The sequence below is a fragment of the Echinops telfairi genome, unplaced genomic scaffold, assembly GCF_000313985.2.
Source record: "Echinops telfairi isolate 266 unplaced genomic scaffold, ASM31398v2 ScPeMD7_7468;HRSCAF=8506_0, whole genome shotgun sequence".
NCBI classification, from domain to species: Eukaryota; Metazoa; Chordata; class Mammalia; order Afrosoricida; family Tenrecidae; genus Echinops; species Echinops telfairi.
The window spans coordinates 97,519,211-97,540,513 of NW_022111369.1; the positions used below are offsets into that span (position 1 = coordinate 97,519,211).

At 45.3% G+C, this 21,303-nt stretch overlaps 1 protein-coding gene across 3 annotated transcripts in view; it reads left to right on the top strand.

The window, feature by feature from the left end:
• PPARGC1A (PPARG coactivator 1 alpha) overlaps positions 1 to 21,303 on the top strand; it is a 583,321-nt gene that overhangs the window by 549,824 nt on the left and 12,194 nt on the right. For all 3 annotated transcript variants that reach the window (XM_045284122.1, XM_045284121.1, XM_004706307.2), the window contains exons 8-10: positions 8,377 to 9,295; positions 9,860 to 9,964; positions 10,146 to 10,266. In XM_045284122.1, the coding sequence (XP_045140057.1) occupies positions 8,377 to 9,295; positions 9,860 to 9,964; positions 10,146 to 10,266 (1,145 nt within the window). The remainder of the gene's footprint in view (positions 1 to 8,376; positions 9,296 to 9,859; positions 9,965 to 10,145; positions 10,267 to 21,303) is intronic.

A 21,303-nucleotide genomic window follows, 5' to 3' on the forward strand; every position in this document is an offset into this window, starting at 1 on the left:
GTCCAGCCTCGAGCCCTAATCTTGCCTCTTCAGACGTATTTTTGTCCACCAAACTCAGAAAACATTTGAAGGGCACACAATTTGAGACCCTTTCAGACACGGAAGCTGCCTCTGTGATGTCATATAAATCAGTGAGCCCAGAATTCTGCGGGGAAAGGTTCAAGAGATGGAGACAACATCTTCAGGAGTGTGTACACCTACAGGAAAGAGATGTCAAAAAACAGTAACTTCACAATCTACTTTTGATAAATAAAGCTTGCTATGATTTTATAGTAATACTTTAAGACTCACTCTCAAATTTTGTGTCATTTAAAATTTTCACTTCATATTTTATCAGGTTCAAATCAGTGATCTCTAAAAGTGCACTTCAACAAATGCTTTCTTTAAAAACAAACCCCAAAGCCGACTTACTAATCAATTCCTTCATAATATCTTTAGTTGTGGGGAGTTTTTCTACTGTTCCTTTGGACTTGCTTTTTATCATTTCCTTTTTTAGTGGAAAGTGCTGACAGGGTGAACGTGTTGCATTCTTTGGGTACATGGTTGCTTGTACATGACAGATCTTTTAGGGAAATAGATGCAAGCAGACCATGAGCAGCAGTTTGCAATGTTGAAAGGAGGAGCAGAATGAAAGCAATCTTGACAGATTGTCTGTCCCGTTCCAGGACTGAAAAAGGCCGGGGAAGGGAGAGTCCCAAATTATCTTTGCAACCTTTCCTAATATTTTCTTGCTTTGTCAGGAATCCCTTCCATATTACAAATATATCCTTTGCTTTCTTATGTTCTATTTTTAATCTAGGCTTTTTTTTCTTTTAAAATATATCCAAAGCCCATCTGTAGGCAACTGGACATCCTTTACAGAAGGGTCCCAAGGAGAAGAGCCAGTCAGGGTGCAATATAGCAACGGTGAAACATACAACTTTTCTTTAGTTCTTTAATGCTCCCTCCCTACCACCACCACTCTCATGACCCCAGTTCTATCTTACAAATCCGGCTAGACCAGAGCATATACATGGGTACAGATAAGAGCTCTTGACACACAGAATCCAGGACAGATAAATCCCTCAAGAACAGTAATAGGAGTAGCGATACCATAAGGACAGGGGGAAGATGGAGGGAGAAGGGGAAGAAAGGGGGAACCAATTGCAATGATCGATGTATAACCACCACCACCCCTGCCCGAGAAGGATGAACAACAGAAACGCAGGTGAAGGGAGATAGTGGGCAATGTTAGGTATGAAAAGAATAACAATTTCTAATTTTTCCAGGGTTCATGAGGGTGGGATGGTGGGGAAGGGAGGGAGGGGAAAAAAGAGGAGCTGATACCAAGGGCTCAAGTAGAAAGAAAATGTTTTGAAAATGATGATGGCAACATATGTACAATTGTGCTTGATGCAATTGATGAGTGGATTGTTATAAGAGCTGTAAGAGCCCCCAATAAAATTATTTTTTTAAGTGAAGAAAAAATATGTATTTCCATATTGTTTCTCTTTTTAAACAGCTCTATTAGCATATAATTCACACATCATGCAATCCAATAGTTCAATATATCAATAGGAGAGGTACAATCATCACCACAATCAGTTTTAGATAATGTAGTTTTTCTTGAGTAATGTCTATTTTTCTTGACTTAAAGTACTTTATTCCTCCTTTTTTTCTTAGAAAGAGAACTACCCCGTTACTTTCCCCCCAAGGAGAGCTAAGCTCGTCTCTCAAGTCAACTTTGTGGTTTCGCAGGAGACATTTGGACACCAAACTCTCAGGGTGCCCCAAGCTGTGGGAAATGAGTGAGAGCCATTTAATAATATTTTCCATGAGAAGGAGCTGGGGAATTGACTGAAGAGGATAAGCAGGCGTCCTCCCCCTTCAAACAGACAGACACACACAAAGCATTAAAAAGCAGCGGTGTTAGTAGCTCCTTTGTAGAATTCTCACCTTTGATCCATCCATAAGGCCAAGCTTTAACACCAGCGAGTGCACCTCTGGCGTCACCCAGCCAGTCCATTGCTGGGGGCTTGCGTGTTGCTATAATGCTGGAAAGTTTTCCATGGGACTTCTAAACGGAGAAGGTTTAGGAAGAAAGGTCTGGCCACTACTGCTGAAATGCAGAGCTATATGGATGACCATCTGAGCCAACAACGTGGGCTTGGTCTGATCTCCCAGGGCTGGAGTAGAGATGGGGCGGTGGCATGGAACCAGGCAGCATTATGTTCTGTGGTGCATGGAGTGTCCCCCAGTAGAAAACTAACTCAAGAGCAGGTGGTAAGAACAACCAAGATAGGGACGCCAGATGTTGCAGTGGACTGAGCTCAGTCGCTTGACCAGCGAAGGCACCGAGAGAACCAGGACATACATGTGTGATGAATACTTTAGTGGCTGGCCTGCGGGGTGTGTACCAGTGAATCCTTAGGGAGAGTCCAGAAAGATACTGGGAAGCCAAGGCAGGGGCTTTTTATCAGTCCAGTCTTTTCACAACTGCTATAGAAGTAAGAAAAACCCAAACCAAGCTCACTGCTATCAAGTTAATACCTACTCACAGTGACCCTATAGGACAGGGTAGAACTGCCCCTGTGAGGTTTGAGACGATTATCACTGACTGCAGGTTTAGAAAGTGACATCTTTCTCTTGTGGAGCAGCTAGTGGATTTGAACTGCTGACCTTGTGGTTGGCAGTCCAACACATAATCAATCCACTGTACAACCAGGGCTTCTGTGACAGTAACAGGTTCTATTAAGTGAATAACAACACTTACTGTGTTCCCTAGATTACTCCCTCCAAATCCTTGAGGTAGTCAGATATTTCTACCGATGACAAGTGCTAACACACCTTGTAGCCCAGCCCTCCTTTCTGAAGGGCCTTTGAAAGCTTATTGACAAGTCCTGGCGGCATAGGGGTTACAAGTTGGGCTTCAAGCTGCAAGGTCAGCAGTTTGAAACCACTAGCCGCTCTGCCAAATGATGAGGCTTTCTACTACCACAAACACTTAAAGTCTCAGAAACACACAGGGGCAGTTCGCCCCTGTCCTCCGGGTTCGTTGTGAGCAAGCGTCAACTCAATGGCAGTGAGTTTTTGGTTTTGCTTGTAACGCCGACGAGGAGCAGCATCTTCTCGTTGTTCTTCCTTACAAAACACCTTGATCAGCATGAGACGCAAGCGGAGCACTCTTAAATAACCCCCCACAGTAAGTTGCCGATGGAGCAGTACCTTCTGTGAAAACGGTATAGGCTTTACAGAAAGGAGAGACCGAGAGAAAGAGCATCTACTTTCTGTATCAGAGTCATTCAATTAAAGCAACACAACCCGAAGAAAACACCTCAGAGAGAAAATCGTTTTCTCGCGTATCATCCAGGCTTGGAAAGAAAGCAAAACTTGCCTTTGACTTTCTCTTTCTTTCTTTTTATTTTTTAAGTAAAAGGGCTGTTTATAAATATGACTGTGGCGTGTCCCACTTCTTGGGGATTTGCTGTGCAGAAGTGCATACGTGTGAGTGATGGAGAGGTACTTGTTTATTATAGAGCACATTTCAATGCGGTAATCATAAATATTGCTAAGGTTGTGCTCTGTTGAAATATGACCTACATACTCTTGATTGTTTGTGTTACGTGATTTGTCTGACACCCATTACATTCTGGGTAATAGCAGCCATTTGTTGCTCTGCACAGCAGGCTCTTTTGACAAAAGAAAATAGGCAGCAATAAAAAAGCTATAGTCTGAATTACATTCTGCACAGGGCTGCTCGGCTGAGAGTTTGTGCAAGTGTGTTAACAATGCTCCGAACTGCCTCTTGTCAGCCTTCAGCCTGGAATGGCCATCTGTCCTCACATAAATCTGTCAAAACCTGCTAAGTTCAAGAGAGAGCACAGAGTATACCTTGTACTGTCAACACCAAAATGTACACATTCCCCAGAAAATCAACACGCAGGAAATAATCCGGAGGTTATGGGAGGCATTAGCGCTGTTGATTTTAGGCTTGTGGCATGAAATTGAGAGGCCGGCGATTAGTGGGAAGATGGGCAGAGAGAGCGGCATTAAGAATTGGGGAATTGACCCTTTGCCTGCCTCGGGGGAGAACAGTCTGGGCAGAGGAGCTGGGCTTAGATGAACCCACTTAGCAAGTTCAGGTGTAGCAAGGGGTTCTCTGCCCCACTCACAGCTCTTAGCAGTTTGGCACTAGGTCAAAAAAATGCATGGTACACTTTTTTTGGTGTTGGCTTGCTTTGTTTGGCTTCACTGTGCGTCATCGCAAGCGTGCTTGAAGTGGGATTTTCCTTCTGTACACGGTGACACAAAGACACGTGTCCCTCCAGACATTTCTGTCTTGCTCAGAGGTGTTCCCTCGAAAGAAACAAGCTGTGGGAACCCACTGAAAAGTTTTGGGGGGTTTGCTAAACCTTGCCCCACTCTCCTCCTTTTCCATTCTAAGACATTTGTCCAGGAAGCATGCATTTGATTTAGCACGTGGGGGCAGCGGGCCACGCTGCCCTGATCTTCTACTCAGTAGGCATCCTGGGCTATCTCAGAGAGTTTGGATGGACTTCCAACATAGAATGAAAGAACCTCCGCTTCCCAGGTTAAAGAATTGCCTCCTTTTTCATTTTCATTTTCAAAAAGGTTCTGGGGCTTTGGTGCCTAAAATACCAACATCAGGCTTTAGGATCCAGCACAAGGGAGGTGCTTCATAAGCAGACTCCAAGTTGCCTGCTTCATGATTGAAGGGGAAATGCTTTGTTTCAACTGCCCAGCCCCCTCGAACAAATACAATTAGGGTGTCCCCAGCCCCAGGAGCACCTTGAGAACCCATTATTTAAGTGATAATGAGCTTAGGTACTCTCTTGGATCAGAGTTTCAAATTTTCAAGATGAATAAGAATTTCTATATTTAAAATCCCTAGAGAGCTGGACTATTTTTAGAATGCCTCTCTTTTTAATAGTGGTCTAATTCGGTGTTTCTGAAGTGTAGGGTTTCTCTTTACAGATGTGGACTGCCCGTCAACAATTCATATACCTCAGTGCAAGGCCACATGCCACACAGACACCATGGGCTAGTGGACTCCCCACTTGTGGCCTGTGAACCATCCTGTTAAAAATGTTTCCCTAGCTCCCCAGGCAGCTGAAATGTGAGACAGACCACGACGACAGGAGGATCTAGAAAATTAAAAGCAAAAACCAGAAAAAAACAAAAAAAAAATTCTCAACAAATAAGCCCAAAGGACATCCTCTATAATCTATTTGGAGAGACCCATTATAACGGTCAGTCAAACATGAGGAGCTGATGCCAGGGGCTCAAGTAGAAAGACAATGTTTTGAAAAAGATGATGACAACGTATGTATAGATGTGTTTGAAAAAATGGATATATGTATGGATTGTGATAAGAGCTATAAGACTAACCCCCCAATAAAATGATTTTTTTTACAAAGGGGAGAAATATAATTTTGTAGTGACATCTCTTGTCAGGAGAGTCCAGTCCCTGGAGAAGGACATCGTGCTTGGTAAGGTAGAGCGCCAGCAAAAAAGTGGAAGAGCCTCAATGGGGTGGATTGACACCCTGTCTGCCACGGGGGCTCAAATGTAAAAACAATTGTGAGGATGGCGCAGGACCAACGAAAAGTGAACAACACACTGTCATTGAGTTTATTGTGATTCACAGTGACCCTGTGGGATTTTGAGTCTGTAACTCTTAAGAGAAGACCATCAAAGAGATGACTTAACACAGTGGTTGCGACAGGAGGCTTAAAGATAGGAACAAGTGTGAGGCTGATACAGGAGCAGGCAGTGTCTAATCCTGCTGTACAGAAGGTCACGATGAGTCAGAACTGAACGGGATGCCCCTGACCACCACCGGTGACACCTTTTATCCACTGAGTGATCCTGACCATACATTATTGAAAATTGTTTAAAAGTTCCCCTAGATGCAGGAGGTTGGGAGAAAATTCAGGAGTTTGAATGTATGGATGGTAAATATCTCTCAGCCCACCCAATTTAAGGTCTGTCATGACCCTTGTTTAATCAGCCAAGCGATTAACCTTATAGGTTCTGTAAGCATCTTAGCCTCCTATGAGAAATATTTGAAGTTTTGCCATTTCTTTGCTGGGAATCAGTGTCTTTCCATTTCTTGTCATGGTGCTTAAAGGTAATGTGGGGAATGAAGGATCCCTGGTGGCATGGTGGTTACATGTTGGGCTGCAAACCTCAAGGTCAGCAGTTTGAAATCACCAGCAGCTCTGCAGGTGAAAGATGAGGCTCTCTACTCCTGTATAAAGCTATATGTTGAGAAACCCACAAGGGAAGTTCTATTCTACCCTGACCTATAGGGTCACTATGAGTTGGAATTGACTTGATGACCATGAGTTTTTTGGTTGGTTGTTTGTGGGGTTGTTTTTGTTTTTGTTTTGTTTTGTTTTAATGGGAAAGCAGGCAAAGTTACAGAAATGAAGGAGTGGGAAAACAGAATTGACATTGATGTAAGTTGGTTGATTGACGAAAACTATACTCCTCTGGGAGAGAAGGAACAAAGGAATATTGTCTTGCAGTCATTCAGGTGTTCCTTCAGTCCTACAGGTGTCAATCACCTACCCATTGAAGTCCTAGGTAGACACCGAGAGCAAGGTTGACAAAGGACAGTGGCTGCTAGTAAGAGGGACAGTGCTTCGAAGTTCAGGTGTGACTAGGAAACCGCATGTCGCTCTTCCTGCCTGCATATCCCTGTCTTGCTGAGCTTATCACAGAGAGGACAATTCCAGAGTCAAACCACTCTGTGTCATTATACCCTTTCTTCCATCCCAAGCCCACAACCACTGGGCCCATCACAATTGAGAGTGACCCTGCAGATCCGAATAGAGCTGCCCCAGTAAGGTTCCCTTTACAGGCGCAATCTGCTGCATTGGGCTATTCTTCTCCAGGGAGCCACTGGGGGCTAAAGACTGTCTACGTGGTAGTTGACAGCTACGTGCTTAATTGCAATGCCCACAGGGGCTCTAAGCTTTCCTTTCCTCCAATAGGGAGAATTTGTTCTGAATAATAAAAAACTTCCAAATATTGGGATAGCGTGGTTCATATCCTTCCATCCATCTCCTTTTTTGCCAGATAAGAGACAGAGACAACGTCCTACTGTTCACACCAAACTTCCAAAATTCCGTGTTGTTTATCCTCTCACCTTCTTGGTTCTTTATACTCCACCCCCTCACCCCTCCCACCCTCCACTCCAGTCCCTGCTTTCCCCAGCAAGGTAGGACTTTCCTACTTTGTCTCAAAAGGCGTCATTGCCTTGCGTCCCACCCCAGGTTTGTTGGCCGACTTGACATTCGTTTTGCTGCATAGTGTTTACCTGCCCCCCTAACTAGAAAGTGGATTGTAAACTAAAAGGCTCCCTTGTAAGCAGAAAGTGATTTGAACTCCAGCCTGCCCTTCTTCAAAGGTCTTTGTCCTCGGGAACCATTGCACAATCCAAAGATGAGGCGGACTTTGAGTGCAGTGTTGATGGAGGGGACTGAGCTTCCAAGGGTCCCCCCCCAAAAGGGCCTCTGGTGGAATTCTCTACCCTCCTGTCAGCAAGCCCGAAACGCAGTAGCTGGATGGCATTTTTCTCCCTTGCAACTTTCATTTCCTTTATTTAATTAGATGCATGTGGAAGCTTGGATGTGTTTCAATCCCTGGGCCTCCTAACCCGCCCACTGCTGTACCCCGAATCAAATGGTCTATTGGCACGGGGTTACTTTGGGTTCCCTCTTACTTCGGTTTCTGTTGCAGAACCATATTTTTAGACAGAATGTATCAGTTATGCTTACAAGAATGTATTATACCTACATTAGCCATGGTTTACTAAGTTAATGAACTGTGGAGACACGGAATCGCTGCCCTCGCATCGGAACATTGCTGTAGTTCCGTTTGTCCATCGTATGCTACCCAACTTGGCCTTGAAGTCACAGAGTTCAGCCCCACAGTACCCCACATTTGCTGCATCCCACTCGGTTTGTTTCTTTCTCTAATGACCGGCCTCCTTAGCTCCAAGATCACGTTTCAGAGACTCCTGAGCCACTGGCATCGCCCACAGTATTCTTTTCAAACAAATGCCAGGCCCTTGAAGTGGTGAGCTTGGCTATGGCAAGTGGTGACGGGCCAGTGTGTTCTGAGAAGCGGGTTCTGTTGGCATCATTTGTCGGCAATGTGAAATGCCACGACGCTCTCTAGCCTTCTAGATCCATCTATCCTTGGCGACCGAGGCGTAAGGGAAGGGAATCACATTTGTCTAGTGAGTTTCCTGATGCCTGTCACCCTTGTCGGAAAGCATGGGGAGCCGGGGCGTCAAAGCACAGCAGTTGGCTTCTCAGGAACACACTCATCACGCCCCCATCTCTGTGTTTTCTTTTTCTTCCTTAGGTCTAACTCCACCCACAACTCCTCCTCATAAAGCCAACCAAGATAATCCTTTTAGGGCTTCTCCGAAGCTGAAGCCCTGCAAGACTGTGGTACCGGTACCGCCGCCATCGAAGAAGCCTCGGTGCAGCGAGTCTGCGGGTACCCAAGGAACCAACTCCACCAGGAAAGGTCCCGAGCAATCTGAGCTGTACGCCCAGCTCAGCAAGACCTCGGCTCTCCCCAGTGGACACGAGGAAAGGAAAGCCAAGCGGCCCAGTCTGCGGCTGTTTGGTGACCATGACTATTGCCAGTCGCTTAATTCCAAATCGAAAATACTCATCCATGTATCACAGGAGCTCCCGGACTCCAGACCACTCGAAGATAAAGATGCCTCCCCTGATTGGCAGGGGCACATCCGTCCTTCCACAGACTCAGACCAGTGCTGCCTGAGAGAGACGTGGCAGGCGGGCAAGCCGGTCTCTGCTTGCAGCACCAGGCAACCGCTCCAGGACCAGCAGATCCGCGCCGAGCTGAACAAGCACTTCGGCCATCCCAGTCAAGCCGTTTTTGACGACGAAGCAGACAAGATCAGTGGACTGAGGGACAGTGATTTCAGTCACGGACAATTTTCCAGACTACCGATGTTTATAAATTCAGGACTAGCCATGGAGGGCCTGTTTGATGACTGCGAAGACGAAAGTGATCAACTGAGCCACCCGTGGGATGGCGCGCAGTCCTATTCCGTGTTTGACGTGTCGCCTTCCGGCTCTGCTTTTAACTCTCCATGTCGAGATTCCGTGTCGCCACCCAAATCCTTATTTTCTCAAAGACCCCACAGGATACGCTCTGGGTCAAGGTCCTTCTCTCGACACAGGTCGTGTTCCCGGTCACCCTCCTCCAGGTCAAGATCAAGGTCCCCAGGCAGTCGTTCTTCTTCCAGGTAAACCTTGTCGAAACCCACTTACAGCATAAGGCTCTCCCTGGACGTTCAAAACACGAGGAAGCGGAAACATGTCCAACCCCCATGGCCAACCCAGCATGGCCCGGTGCCCCTGAAACGCCAAAGACGGCTGTTAGCCCTACGGCCCTCCCTCCCCATCTTCTGTGAAATCTGTCAGCCTTGCGGTTGGTGATGCCTTGAGCCAGTCAGATCAGAGAGGGCAATTTGTAGGAAACTTGCTCATCTAACTTTTTCCATCACCAGGAGAGCTGCCCTGTGCCAGGATCTTTGAGATCCACGCGAGATAAAGCCAACAGTGTACCGGCCCTGGTGTTCCGCGTTAGCATCACTAAGAGTCACTGAGGGAGAACACGCCATCCCCACACCTCTAAGCTGACGAGCTGATCCCAAACTGTCACAGGGGATATCGCCTTGGCCTCTAGAAAGGAAAAGCAGTTTTCTCCTCAGAGGGCAAGCGTGCCCGTGGATTCTCAGGATGGCCAAGGAACCTGGGTGATGTGGCCGTTGCAAATGCCTCTGTTTGTTTTTCTCATCTCTTCCCAGATCTTGCGCCCACTTTGAGTCAAGCCAAGGCAGACACCGAGCACACAGGACTTCCCCCTTGTGTGGGGGGTCATGCTCTAGGTCACCCTTCAGTCGGCGGCCCAGGTAAGGAAGTGTGTGCCTCCTCCTCCCCCTTCTAGCATTCCCTATTTTTTTCTGGGAGGTCCAGGAATTAGCAAAAAGCCCACCCCTCTCACCCCCCAGCCCCGCAAACATCATTCATTTGGTTCGTGCCAGTCGAAGTGGCTGACTTCATAATGAAGGTGTGTTCCCTGCCCGCCCGCAGGTATGACAGCTACGAGGAATATCAGCACGAGAGGCTGAAGAGGGAGGAATACCGTAAGGAATATGAGAAGCGGGAGTCTGAGAGGGCCAAGCAAAGGGAGAAGCAGAGGCAGAAGGCAATTGTAAGTAGCCAGGAGCTCTCTTCCATTTCATTTGAAGACAGGGATTCTTTTTTTCTTTTCCTTTTCTTTTTTCCTTTCTCAGACAAGAAACTGAAGCTAAAGGGGAGGCATTGCTTGTTTGGGTTTGCTTTAAAATGGCCCACCACCCTCAGCACCTCTCTGACCAAAAACGTAGCCCTTCGTGGGCTCATTCTTTTTCCACGGGGAAGTTCATGACTGTTTTCAGAAGTGGAAGGAACAGAAGGTTTGTGAGACGGGTATCAGCTCCATCTGGATGGGTATTGAGTTTTGTCCTTCCTGTTTCCCATGGCTGCTTTGCTAGGGTGAGAGGCGAGGAAAAATTGCTGTTTCCTTTCCGTTGGATTCTTCTGGGCTCTCATGAGAATTGGCTTGTCCGTGAAGAGACGGGGCTCAGGAGCAACGGAAGGGAAGCAGCCAAGGAGGCTTTTCTCAGAAGGACGTCCTTTCTTTCTTGTGCTGGGTCAACACCTAACTGGTTGGTTGGCAAGGCCACACATTTCTTGAGAATGACATGTTGTTTAGGGATGTGTTAGGTATGTCACCACCACTTAATGTAACATGTAGGCAAGACTGACTTTCTTCTGTTTAAAGATCCAACTTCATGACCCTGATCTGTGCTCTGCCACCACTGGTCACTAATGGGTAGACTTTACCCCCGCTCCCTAATCAGTAACCAGTGGCCTTTGGTGGAAGCTAACTCATGGCCTCCCTGTGTGTGTCAGAGTAGAATTGTGAGTCATAGTGTCTTGAGTTTTGGAAGTAGATAAGCAGATCTTGCTTGCAGAAGGCTCCTCTGGGTGGAATTGAACCCCTAATCTTTTAGTTAACAGCTGAGAGTATGTACCATGTGCACCATCCGGGTGCTTGTGACTGCTCCTCCATCTAGACCTGAGATGCCCAAGATGAAGCTCTCCACTTGTGAGCAGCCAGGACACGCCCCTGGCAGGTACTCCTTTTCAGTTGTGGAACAGCTGCCCACTGAGGACCCATGCAGCCTTAGGGTCATTCCCAACCTGCTGCTCCAGGGGGCAGTGGCTAATCAATCAGAAATGGGACCACTTTTGTTCCTCTGCATCTTCTCCCTGGCTGGGCTAGCTGCTACAACTTAATTCAGTGAAGATTCGTTTTCTACATATTTTAATGTGTTTTCAAATACATATAATAGATATGTTTATATATTTTTAATATATTTTGCCTGTATGTGAACCAGAAATTCCATTTTTAAAATATATGTATTTCTATATATATTCTATAAATACATCTATATATTCACCTGTAAAAGTTAGATTTATATGGAACAGTCAACAAACACCCACTAGTATCAACAAACACATGCTTGACACACGTATGCAAAAGAACTGACTAATAGTGTCAAAATCAGCCATAGGCCAGTAGTTACCAGCTGCAGGGGGCGGGGATGAATGAGAGATGTGTTCACCAGGGGCACTCCAGGAGAAAAACACAAGTAGGAATTGAATCCGTAGACTAAAAGTCTAGAGTGGTAGCTGGCTGTTAACTCTGAATCTGCCTAAGACGGGATCAAAACTCTTGGATAAATAACACTTCACCTCATTTTTCTCAACTTTCAAATGAGCTGTGATATTAAGCTTTGCCAGGGTATCATTAGTTAACACTTAGGAAGACTAATGAAAATGAAAAATTCAATTTTTCTACAATTGCTGTATTTAATGAATAACCTATTCAATAATTATAACAACTCACATTTATAGAGCGCTGTATCATTTACAGAGTATTTTAAGGTGGCACATTGCCGTTCATCTTTAGAAAAGAGAATCGAGTTGAGCAAGCATGTCGGAAAACGGTGATGACAGTGTTTGCAAATTACCATTTTATAAAACACCTAGTGATTTCCCCAACAATGTGCCATTCAGGAAAGTGATGAGTCGCCCCAGCATGGATTTGTTCCTAGTGACCAAGTGCAGGGTAGCTTCAGCAAAAGCCAGGTTGTTATTTTCATTAAAAATGTATCTGTTTGGTTCATGCTGCCCAAGGACTGTCAGAGACTTAATGAAGATAAAGAAAGGGAGACGGGAGACTCTTCACCAGTTTGATTCTGTTTAAGTATCTTGAGTAGAGTGGTTGATCTCCATTCCAGAGTCAATACCAGAGTCGTGGAGGTATAGAGGTCACTAGCCATAACTGGGAAGACTTCCCTTTGCATGACAACTGTTGAGCTGTGAATTCGGTGACCAGGACCATAATTCACTTTGAAACCAGGCCTACAGTCGTGCACATGTTAACTTGGCTTCTATCGAATATTGGTTAATAGACATATGAGAATGTGGGCTTCAAGAATTGGGTTTTGGAGCACAGATATGCTCAAGTAGAACATAGCGATTGTTCACTGCTTTATTAAAACAGTGGCCTACAGGTGGCAGATGACTAATAGAACTTTATCAGATGTGCTGTTCAATTGATTCCTACCTGGACAATGGCATGCCTTTTCTCTTGAAAATACATGAGAACATATGACTGTTTATGGACAGATATCATGCATTTTGGGTGAAAAATCATCTACTGGCTGATGAAGATGCACAAACATGTAATGCAGTGTGATAATTGTTATAGTCAAGGGCCTGGGTAAGGGACAGGGGGAGCATGTGGGTGGACACCCAGACAGACCAGACATGAAGGAAGACCTCCCAAGGGAGAGTAGGATTAGTCCAAATCTGAAAAGAAGGAAGGAAAATGGTTTTCTCTATCTGTGCTGTCCAATTCAGTAGCCATTAACCACATGGCTAATTCAGCTGGTCTTAATTAGGATTCACTGTATGTGTGAAATACACATTGAGTTTCAAAGACAGTAGAAAAATCAAGTGTTAACATCACAGGGATATTGCGCATATCTACTACAAGTTCAAAGGACGGTATGTTTGGCTGCATGAGCTACATAAAATATGGTATTAGAATTCATTTAATCTATTACTTTTAACGTTTCTGAATATGGCTATTAGAAAAATCTTAAAATTGCCCCTGCTGCAGTATATTTTCAGGTGGCATTATTATTCTCGGTGCGTGGGGTATAAAATTAGGTATGGCATGCATTGAGATCTTCAAGTCTACTGGCAGATCAATCTCACTAAATCTCTGGAGAAGAATAAGGCATATTAGGAAGTTTGCTCATCATTTAACCAGAAGAAATTGTTGGAGAACGTGGTGATCCTGAAGACTGTTGCTAAGTTTCGTTAAAAGATTTTGAAATCTGTCTGGAAGACATAGCAGGACTACTAAATGGGTATTCTCCGAGGGAGAGTTTCTAATTGGTGGCTGTCCTCAAAATGCCCTGCATTTGTGCCATGGGGCCCGGGCGAAGTCTCTCTTTATGGTCTTGAGCCCTGGGAGATATGCAGTGCTTTCACATTCATTTGACTCAATTGGCTTGAAAGAGCAAGCAGAACTACTCCATCCAGGTTGGACTGGGAGGTTCCTGCCATATAGATGTTTGAGGTGCCTGTCACGTTCAGAATTTGGGGGATGCTGTGATGGATTAGCTATCAGTCAGCTCAATCATGCACCTCAGAGAGCAGCCAGAGGGGGGCAAAGTGGAGGCTCCACAAAAGCAATGAAGGAGTCACTGGAAGTAGGTAATGGCTGATAGACTCCTCTCCTCTCGTGCGAGTGGTTTCTAATGTTTCCAGTTTATGTTCCCCAAGAGGTAGGTGAATCCAGGAATGTCAATAAATTCCCCAGCACTGTCACCTTTAAATGCTTAGCCCACTCCCTCTTGAGTGCAACACATCAGGGGTTAAAATAACACGTAATTGGTTATTCCTAACATAGAACCATGCAGGGTGGCCGACGACTGCCATTGTTCCCAGTGCCACTGTCCTCCAGTTTTCATCTAAACTTGGCCTCCCAAACCAATTCCCTCTCTGCCTTTCTCAGCCTCATAAGCTCAGGAAAATGCAGGTTATATTGGGACTCCGCAGGCCAGAGTGTAGTATTTAATGTCTAACCTGTCACTGTTCTAATGACTTGTGGAGTTCTAAGTCCAGCTCCATTTGCAATCTGTACAGTTTCCTGCCAGAAAACATGATAATGGGATGTTAATTTAAAAGACAAATCTAGATATGATGAGATGGTTCAGCGCTTCAGATCCAAACCCGGGCACTGGGCAGTGACTGTCATTTCCTCTCTCTCCTCTGTTGGCTGGGATGCAGCGCAGAGCCAGGAAGTACACTGTCACTGATTACCACAAGCCTCTTCCAAATGGGAAAAGTTAAACAACAAAACAAAACAAAGCAAACAGCAACAACAAGAACAACAAAAGTTCTTTCATCTCTCAAAGTTGTTCTTTTGGAGAAAATAAAGGAATTTCCTACTCAAGTCATTTTTCTCTATGGTCTATCATGAACCAAAGCACATCATTTAGAAATTTTCAGTCTGTAGTTGTTTGTAATCTTTTCTGATTTATTGAGGTGTTTACTTGCATTTTGGCTTATAAATGCCTGACCTGAGAGGTTTGTTCACACTGATTTAGCCTTAGAGAGGAATATTCCTCAGTGGTGGTGGTGGTTTACATACCTTCCCATCAGTTCCCACTCATCGCGCCCCTGTGTACCACAGAACGAACACCGCCTGGTCCTGTGTGATCCTCACATGGTTCATTTTGAGCCCAGTAGAAGGGAGTAACTCTCCTTAAAAGAAAGAGTCCTAGTGGCATAATGGGTTATGCTCTGGACTGCAGACTGCAAGGTCAGCCACGTGAAACCACCAGACATGGGAGAAAATGAATCTTTCCAATCCCTTAAAGAGTTACAGGCTTGGCAACCCACAGGGGCAGTTATGCCCTGTCATAGAGGCTTGCTGTGAGTCGGAACTGACTTGATGGCAGTGAGTTTGGGACAGGCCCTTCAAAAGGACGTAGTGCTTAGTAGAGGGTCAGTGAAAACGAAGACCCTCCAGGAGATGGATGACACCATGGCAACAGTCGTGGACTCAACCATAGCAACAGTTGTGAGGATGGTGTAGGACCAGACAATGTCTCATGCTCTGTACCTACAGCCCCTGTGAATCAGACCAGACTCCAGGCAGCTAACAGCAGCTGCAGAAAGCGAATGTGGTAGTTTCTCTCCTCAGGGTAATGGGTGCTGAATTGAAGAAGTGCCATTCAGATTCAGATTCAGAAAGAAAGATTTGGTTTCTTCTTAGGATTTTTTTCAGGGTCTTAGTCATTCTGCCCACCCATATCTTTCCATGGCCATCTACTCTCCTTCCTCTTGTCCTTTATTGAGAGCTCGCGCTATGCCATTAATCTAGCAATGGCAGGGGATTCGTCATTTGCCTCATCTCCGGGAGTTGTCATTCCTTGGGATGTTTTTAGGAAGTCGGGCTGCCGCTAATCTGAAATCGAACGAAAAATGCTTCTTGCATTCTTAGCACAAGAGTAAGCGTTTTATCATTAGTTGAACATGGAAAGTTAAAAGTTCCAAAAATTAAGATACAAATTAGCTCAAGTATAATGTTTGTTTGCTTTTGTTTTTATCCTCCTCTGTTTTTTTCCTAGCATTTTGTTTGTTTTAAGGGGGTGGGAAAACCGTCAAAGACAGTTCTGGGTACACATTATGCCATCAAAAACGCCGTGGTCATGGATTTGACCGAGACTCTTGGTGACTCGGTGTATATCAGAAGTGTACTTCCTCTGTTTAGAATGACTGCATCTTTGTTGCATTGACACAGCATTGTTCATCTTTTCTTTACAACATGCCTTGTTTTCCAGTAGCCCTAGTGTGCTGTCAGGTTAAGTGTTGGACTCCTAACTACAAGGGGTGCAGTTCAAACCCACCAGCTGCTCTTTGGCCCAAACAATGAGGCTATCTGCTGCCATAAAGATTTACTGTCTTAGGATTGCTACGAAGTCGGCATTGCCTTGATGGCAGTGGGTTGGTTTTGGTTTTCCTCCTTGTCTCAGCCAATCTGTTGTATCAGTTATAGCTTACGATTTGTTGAGAAACAGCAGTTGTATGCTTTGGACAGCTGACAAGGAGGCCCGATAGTTTTTGTTTTCTTTTGTCTTGTGAAGGCAAAGCAATGAAGAGTTGGAGAATGCAGTCAGTTAATCCCATCACATCTACCCGCCCCACCCCTTTTTTATCCGCTGTGTTTTGATATGCTGAGGTTTTACTATACCTGTTAATGGAACATAAATCTTCAATTTTATTATCCACCCCATCAGCACACTAGCTTTTGTGAAATTGAAGCTAAAAGATATTTGATAAATGTCCCTTCCTCCTCGATAATGAAAACGAGTCTGGAAATCATATTTCAAGGAGCTTTTTTGCCCTCACCCCAACCCCCAAAAGGTTTAAGTTCCTCCAAGCCTTTGATGAGTTGCAAATGTTATTAAGCATTTTGATTTCTTTCCCTTTCATGTCCTGTTTGGAAATTAATGTCTTGAAAAATTGGCTGCAAAAGTTAAGGGTTTTTTTGTTTGTTTGTTTGTTTTTTAAGATAAGAAATCTATTCATCTGTCCAATAAAGCAGCAAAGTGGTAAAAAAAAAAAAAGAATACGTTCTTTGCTTGATGTTTGGCCAATCTTGGGAAAAGTTTTGTCTTGGCCTTTTCAATTTTAGACCTTCAGATGCCTTTTAACTATGGCTTTAGGAAATCCAAGTACTTCAATAACTAGCCCCCGCACTCTCCCCAAATTCCAGCACTACATAGTGAAGCGCAGGTCTTTTAATGTGGCATGGGCCTGGCCCCTTTCCCCTGTTGCAGAGAAGACACTGGTCACATAGGTAATTTAGGTGATGGTGGACTGCTCAATTGAGTCCCACTTCTCCACTGTGCGTCTAAGGAGCCCTGGTGGTGTAGTGGGTATCCGTTGGGCTGCTATTCATCTGGTACACAGTTTGAAAACACCGGCAACTCCATGGGAGAAAGACCAGGCTTTCCACTCTGGTCAGAATCTACTGGATGGTATTGAATTTGGATTGGATGGTGACCTCGATCCCAGCATTTCCATTTCCATTTCCAAAGGTCCTCTGGCTGATCTTTGTTGCATGCATCTCTGTATAAAGCAGCCATTCTGAGATTGCCCCAATATGTCTGCATATAGGCATACATCTGGCTGATTTTAGCTTTAACTTCACATTTCCTTGAATCGATAGGCTGTGCATATTCCCATAATGGTAGTTGAGCAATTTCTTTGTGCTGGTTCCATTTCTTTCCCTCTCTTCAGCACGTCTCCCTCCTTTCCCTCTCTGTACAGTGGTAGCCTTCCTAAAAGGCTCATTTTTAAAAAACAAATCCATAACACCCCTGTAAGTGGGCGCCAGGAAGTTTAGATAACGGCCCCACCGTATTGGGCTGTTTGGCAAGAGCTGGATGCATAAATAGAATGGAATGCGCTGTTATGATTCCCCTGATGAAGGGTGCAATGCTGCTCCAGGGAGAGCCTCCCATCCGTTTATGTTTATTGACCTCCACCATGTGCTGGGGGCTTTGGAGCAAGACAATTACAGCCTTCAATTGAGACATACAATCTACATGGACGTGCACAACCCACCACGGGCTCTGTGGCCGTACTTCATCTACTCAGGTACTTAGACTCAATCGCTGCTGTCAAATGAACTGCATTTTACCAAATGTTCCAGTAGACTCCCTCCTCTGGTTTCCAGAGGTGATTTGTCGAAGCAAGAGCCCCTGCAAACACGTGACACCATTCCGTATTTCTGGCACTTGGACCTTGTGGACAAGAATCATTGAAGCCCTTGTCAATGCCCTCAGCTGAGCTACCTAGGCTGGTGTTTCCTGTGAGATAGCATTCAATTCTGGTTTTTGTGTTTTGTTGGCTTGGAGAGTCTCAGCGAAAAAGGCCTGCATCTGGGTCTTTGTGATGCCATTCTAGGTAGAGAGTGTTACAATTATTAATGGATTAATTGATGATTGATTTCTAAATGAGGATTTGTTGAGACTCTTATGTTTCAGAATCCTTGTGGAACTTTCAGAAGAGAGTAGTAGCAAATTGGACAAATGCATTCTCTTATTTCATGAGGTTCTCACCACAGTAGGGAGCTAGCATGACATAGGAATAAAGGTATTAATTGTATAATTACAATTGAGCATGGAACAGTAAAGAAGAAATAGAATTTTCTATAAAAGCAGCTACTGAGAAATCTGGCCTCATCATAAGTTTTGGGAAGGAAATTATTATTGAACTTAATTTAAGTTTAGTGTTTGTGGCTGAAGGTGCCCGGATGACACAGTTATTAGGAGCTCAGCTACGAGTTAAATGGTTGGCAGAGCAAACCCACCAACTGACTGCTCTATGGGAGAAAAACGTAGTGTCCGTTCCTCTAGAGCAGTGGTTCTCAACCTTCTTAATGCTACGGCCCTTTAATACAGTTCCTCGTGTTATGGTGACCCCACCCCCTAACCACAGTTATTTTGTTGCTACCTCATAACTGTAATTTTGCTACTGTTATGAATCGGGCAACCCCCATGAAAAGGTCTTTTGACCCTCAAAGGGGTCGCGACCCCCAGGTTGAGAACTGCTGCCCTAGAGATTATGGAAATCCTATGGGATAGTTCTATTCTGAGCAGTAGCGTGCACATGATTTATAATGAGCACACAGGTAGTAGGTTTTTCTTTTTCTAACAGACCCATGGCAAGGTTTGTGGGGCCATCTTGGAAGAATGTTCCCGGTAGCAAGGGGCAGGTGTGCAAAGAACCTGGGGAAAGACGGGGTGTACCCTGTCCTGGAGAATGGTGGAAGCTCCATATGAGTAGAAACTGACCATCAGGCTGTTTGAGTAGCTCAGTGGCTTCCCATCACTTTAAGTGAAAACCCAAATGACTGAAAGGACAGGGAAGGCCCTGCACCGTCTGGTCCTGTCTCCATCACTGGTTCTTACCTTCCACATCCTGCTGTTTCCTTTCCACTGGTGTTCTTAGCAAACTCATTCTGCAATGAAGGAATGGGTTGGAGAGGCTACACATGGTGGTACAAGCATCCAAGCTAGGAAGCCGTTAGACCCATCCAGAAAGCAATGCAAGCAGCTGGGTTTTGAGGAGGTGGACGAAAGAAGACATCCTAGAATGAAATAGAGGTGATAAAGCCAACAGGATTTCATGGATGACCGGAAGCTTAGAGGTAACCAAGCGAGAGGAGTCAAGGCAGACACTGAAGTTTCTGTCCTGAAACACGGATGACAGGTGTTAACATCACTGATCAAGGAACATTGGAGAAAGACCAGCTGGGGAGAATGGTACCTGGGGACCTGGTTCTGAGTTCCACATGTCTACAGGACCTCCAAGCTGAGGTGTCAGGTCGTCCGTTGGTTATTTGAGTCTGAAACTCAGAGGAAGCACCCAAGGAAATCAGAAGCATGAGTGCTGCGTATGAGGTTCTGATCTCCGACCTCGTAGGAGAATGGAGACAGTGGATGGTGCAGTTCCCATGTACAAATGTTCAGAGAGTGCCTATTCTTGGGTTAGGTGTTTTGCTAAGTACCGGATGTATAAAAAGGAAAGGCATTCAAGTTAATTCTGTAGGATTGACCTCCCTTTGCCTTAAGACCAAATTACCCTTGACAACATTCAGGACAGAGGACTCTCATTTGACATCTGGAGACAGCTACCACACACAAGCTCAGTCTGTATCCTAACCAGGTGCAGTTGCCCTGCTTCTCCCATGGTGGCCCATGTGTGTCACAGTAGAAGAGCACCACAGGCTTGTCCATGGCTATCTGGTCTTTAGTAGACAGTCCCCCGCCCCCCTCCAAACCCCGCTTACCCCACCCCCGGCAGGCTTTTCTTATGAGGTGCATTCCGCCTTGAAGTTACCAGCCAAGCAGACCAACCCTTTCAACCCCCTGAAATGGAACCGCACTTAGCCCTGTGTTTAGCGGTCTTTGCTTCCATCCAACTCTCTGCAGTCTTGAACTCCTTTAATTCTTGTTTGTCCTTGGCAAACAGAGAGCCTGGGTGGTATGCGTATTCTCTATGGGAGCTCTAAATTCTCTTTTAAAAAATAAAACATTTCTGAGGGTTAAGCATTATCATTTCTTTGGGCCTTGTCTTCTTAGAGCCAAGGATAGAGGATTGCTTCTTACACGCAGATTGCATTCCTCTGCCTAAAGGGCGCTTTGTCTTCAGGCTTTAAAAGATTCTTCCCTTCGTGTAGGTTATAAATGGCTGAAGACGTTCAGATTATGTCCAGATTGACTCCTTTGAAAATCAGGCCACACCTTTCTCATCTGTTCTCACACCAAGAGTGGATTCATTGGCAAAGTGTAGTTTATAGTCCCATTTATTCGACTCTTGTTCTTCTGGAGATTGCAGAGGCTTCTACTCCTGTAAAGAGTTAGAGTCTCAGAAGCCCTCGGGGGCAGTTCTACTCCGCCCTACAGGGCCGCTGCGAATTGGATTCGTCTCAATGACAGTGCACTTTTGGTTTGGGTAGTTTGTCTGGAACCCAGGGCTTAAAAGGACCCAATTTTAAGACAACATCTCTCTACTTATTGTCCGATGATCACCTCCACGACAGGAATCATTGGGGGGGCTGGTTAAAAATGCCAATCCTGGGGCCCAGCAGCCAGAAATGACTGACTACGCCCCAATCCTTTGCTGTTTCCATAAGCACCTGCGATGTTGTCTTTTTTACTCCTGCCGGCACGGAAGGACTGCTCTTGGGCTCCTGGTCAGTATGGACATGTGTCTCTCACTATTAGCGTTTTGTGGCCATGAGAAATTAACATCTCCACAAGCCAGGCCAGTTCCTTACCCATTTGGAAGATTGCTCCTGCAACCTTCAGGGTGACATCATTTCAGTTATTGGTTTTCGACAAAGGAAAACATCGTCACAGGTGTCTTCTTTTGGCATGCATGCATTAAAGGTCCTGGGGCGGAGAAGGAGCGATGGACTGAGAAGGTCGGGGAGGGGAGAGGTGCAGTGGAGGGTCTGAGAAAAGATCTGCCAAGCACTGTGGGCTCAGGTTGTGTTTGAGTGGAACTTTCGGAGTACTTCCAGAAGCTCTGCCCTGTCCCTCAT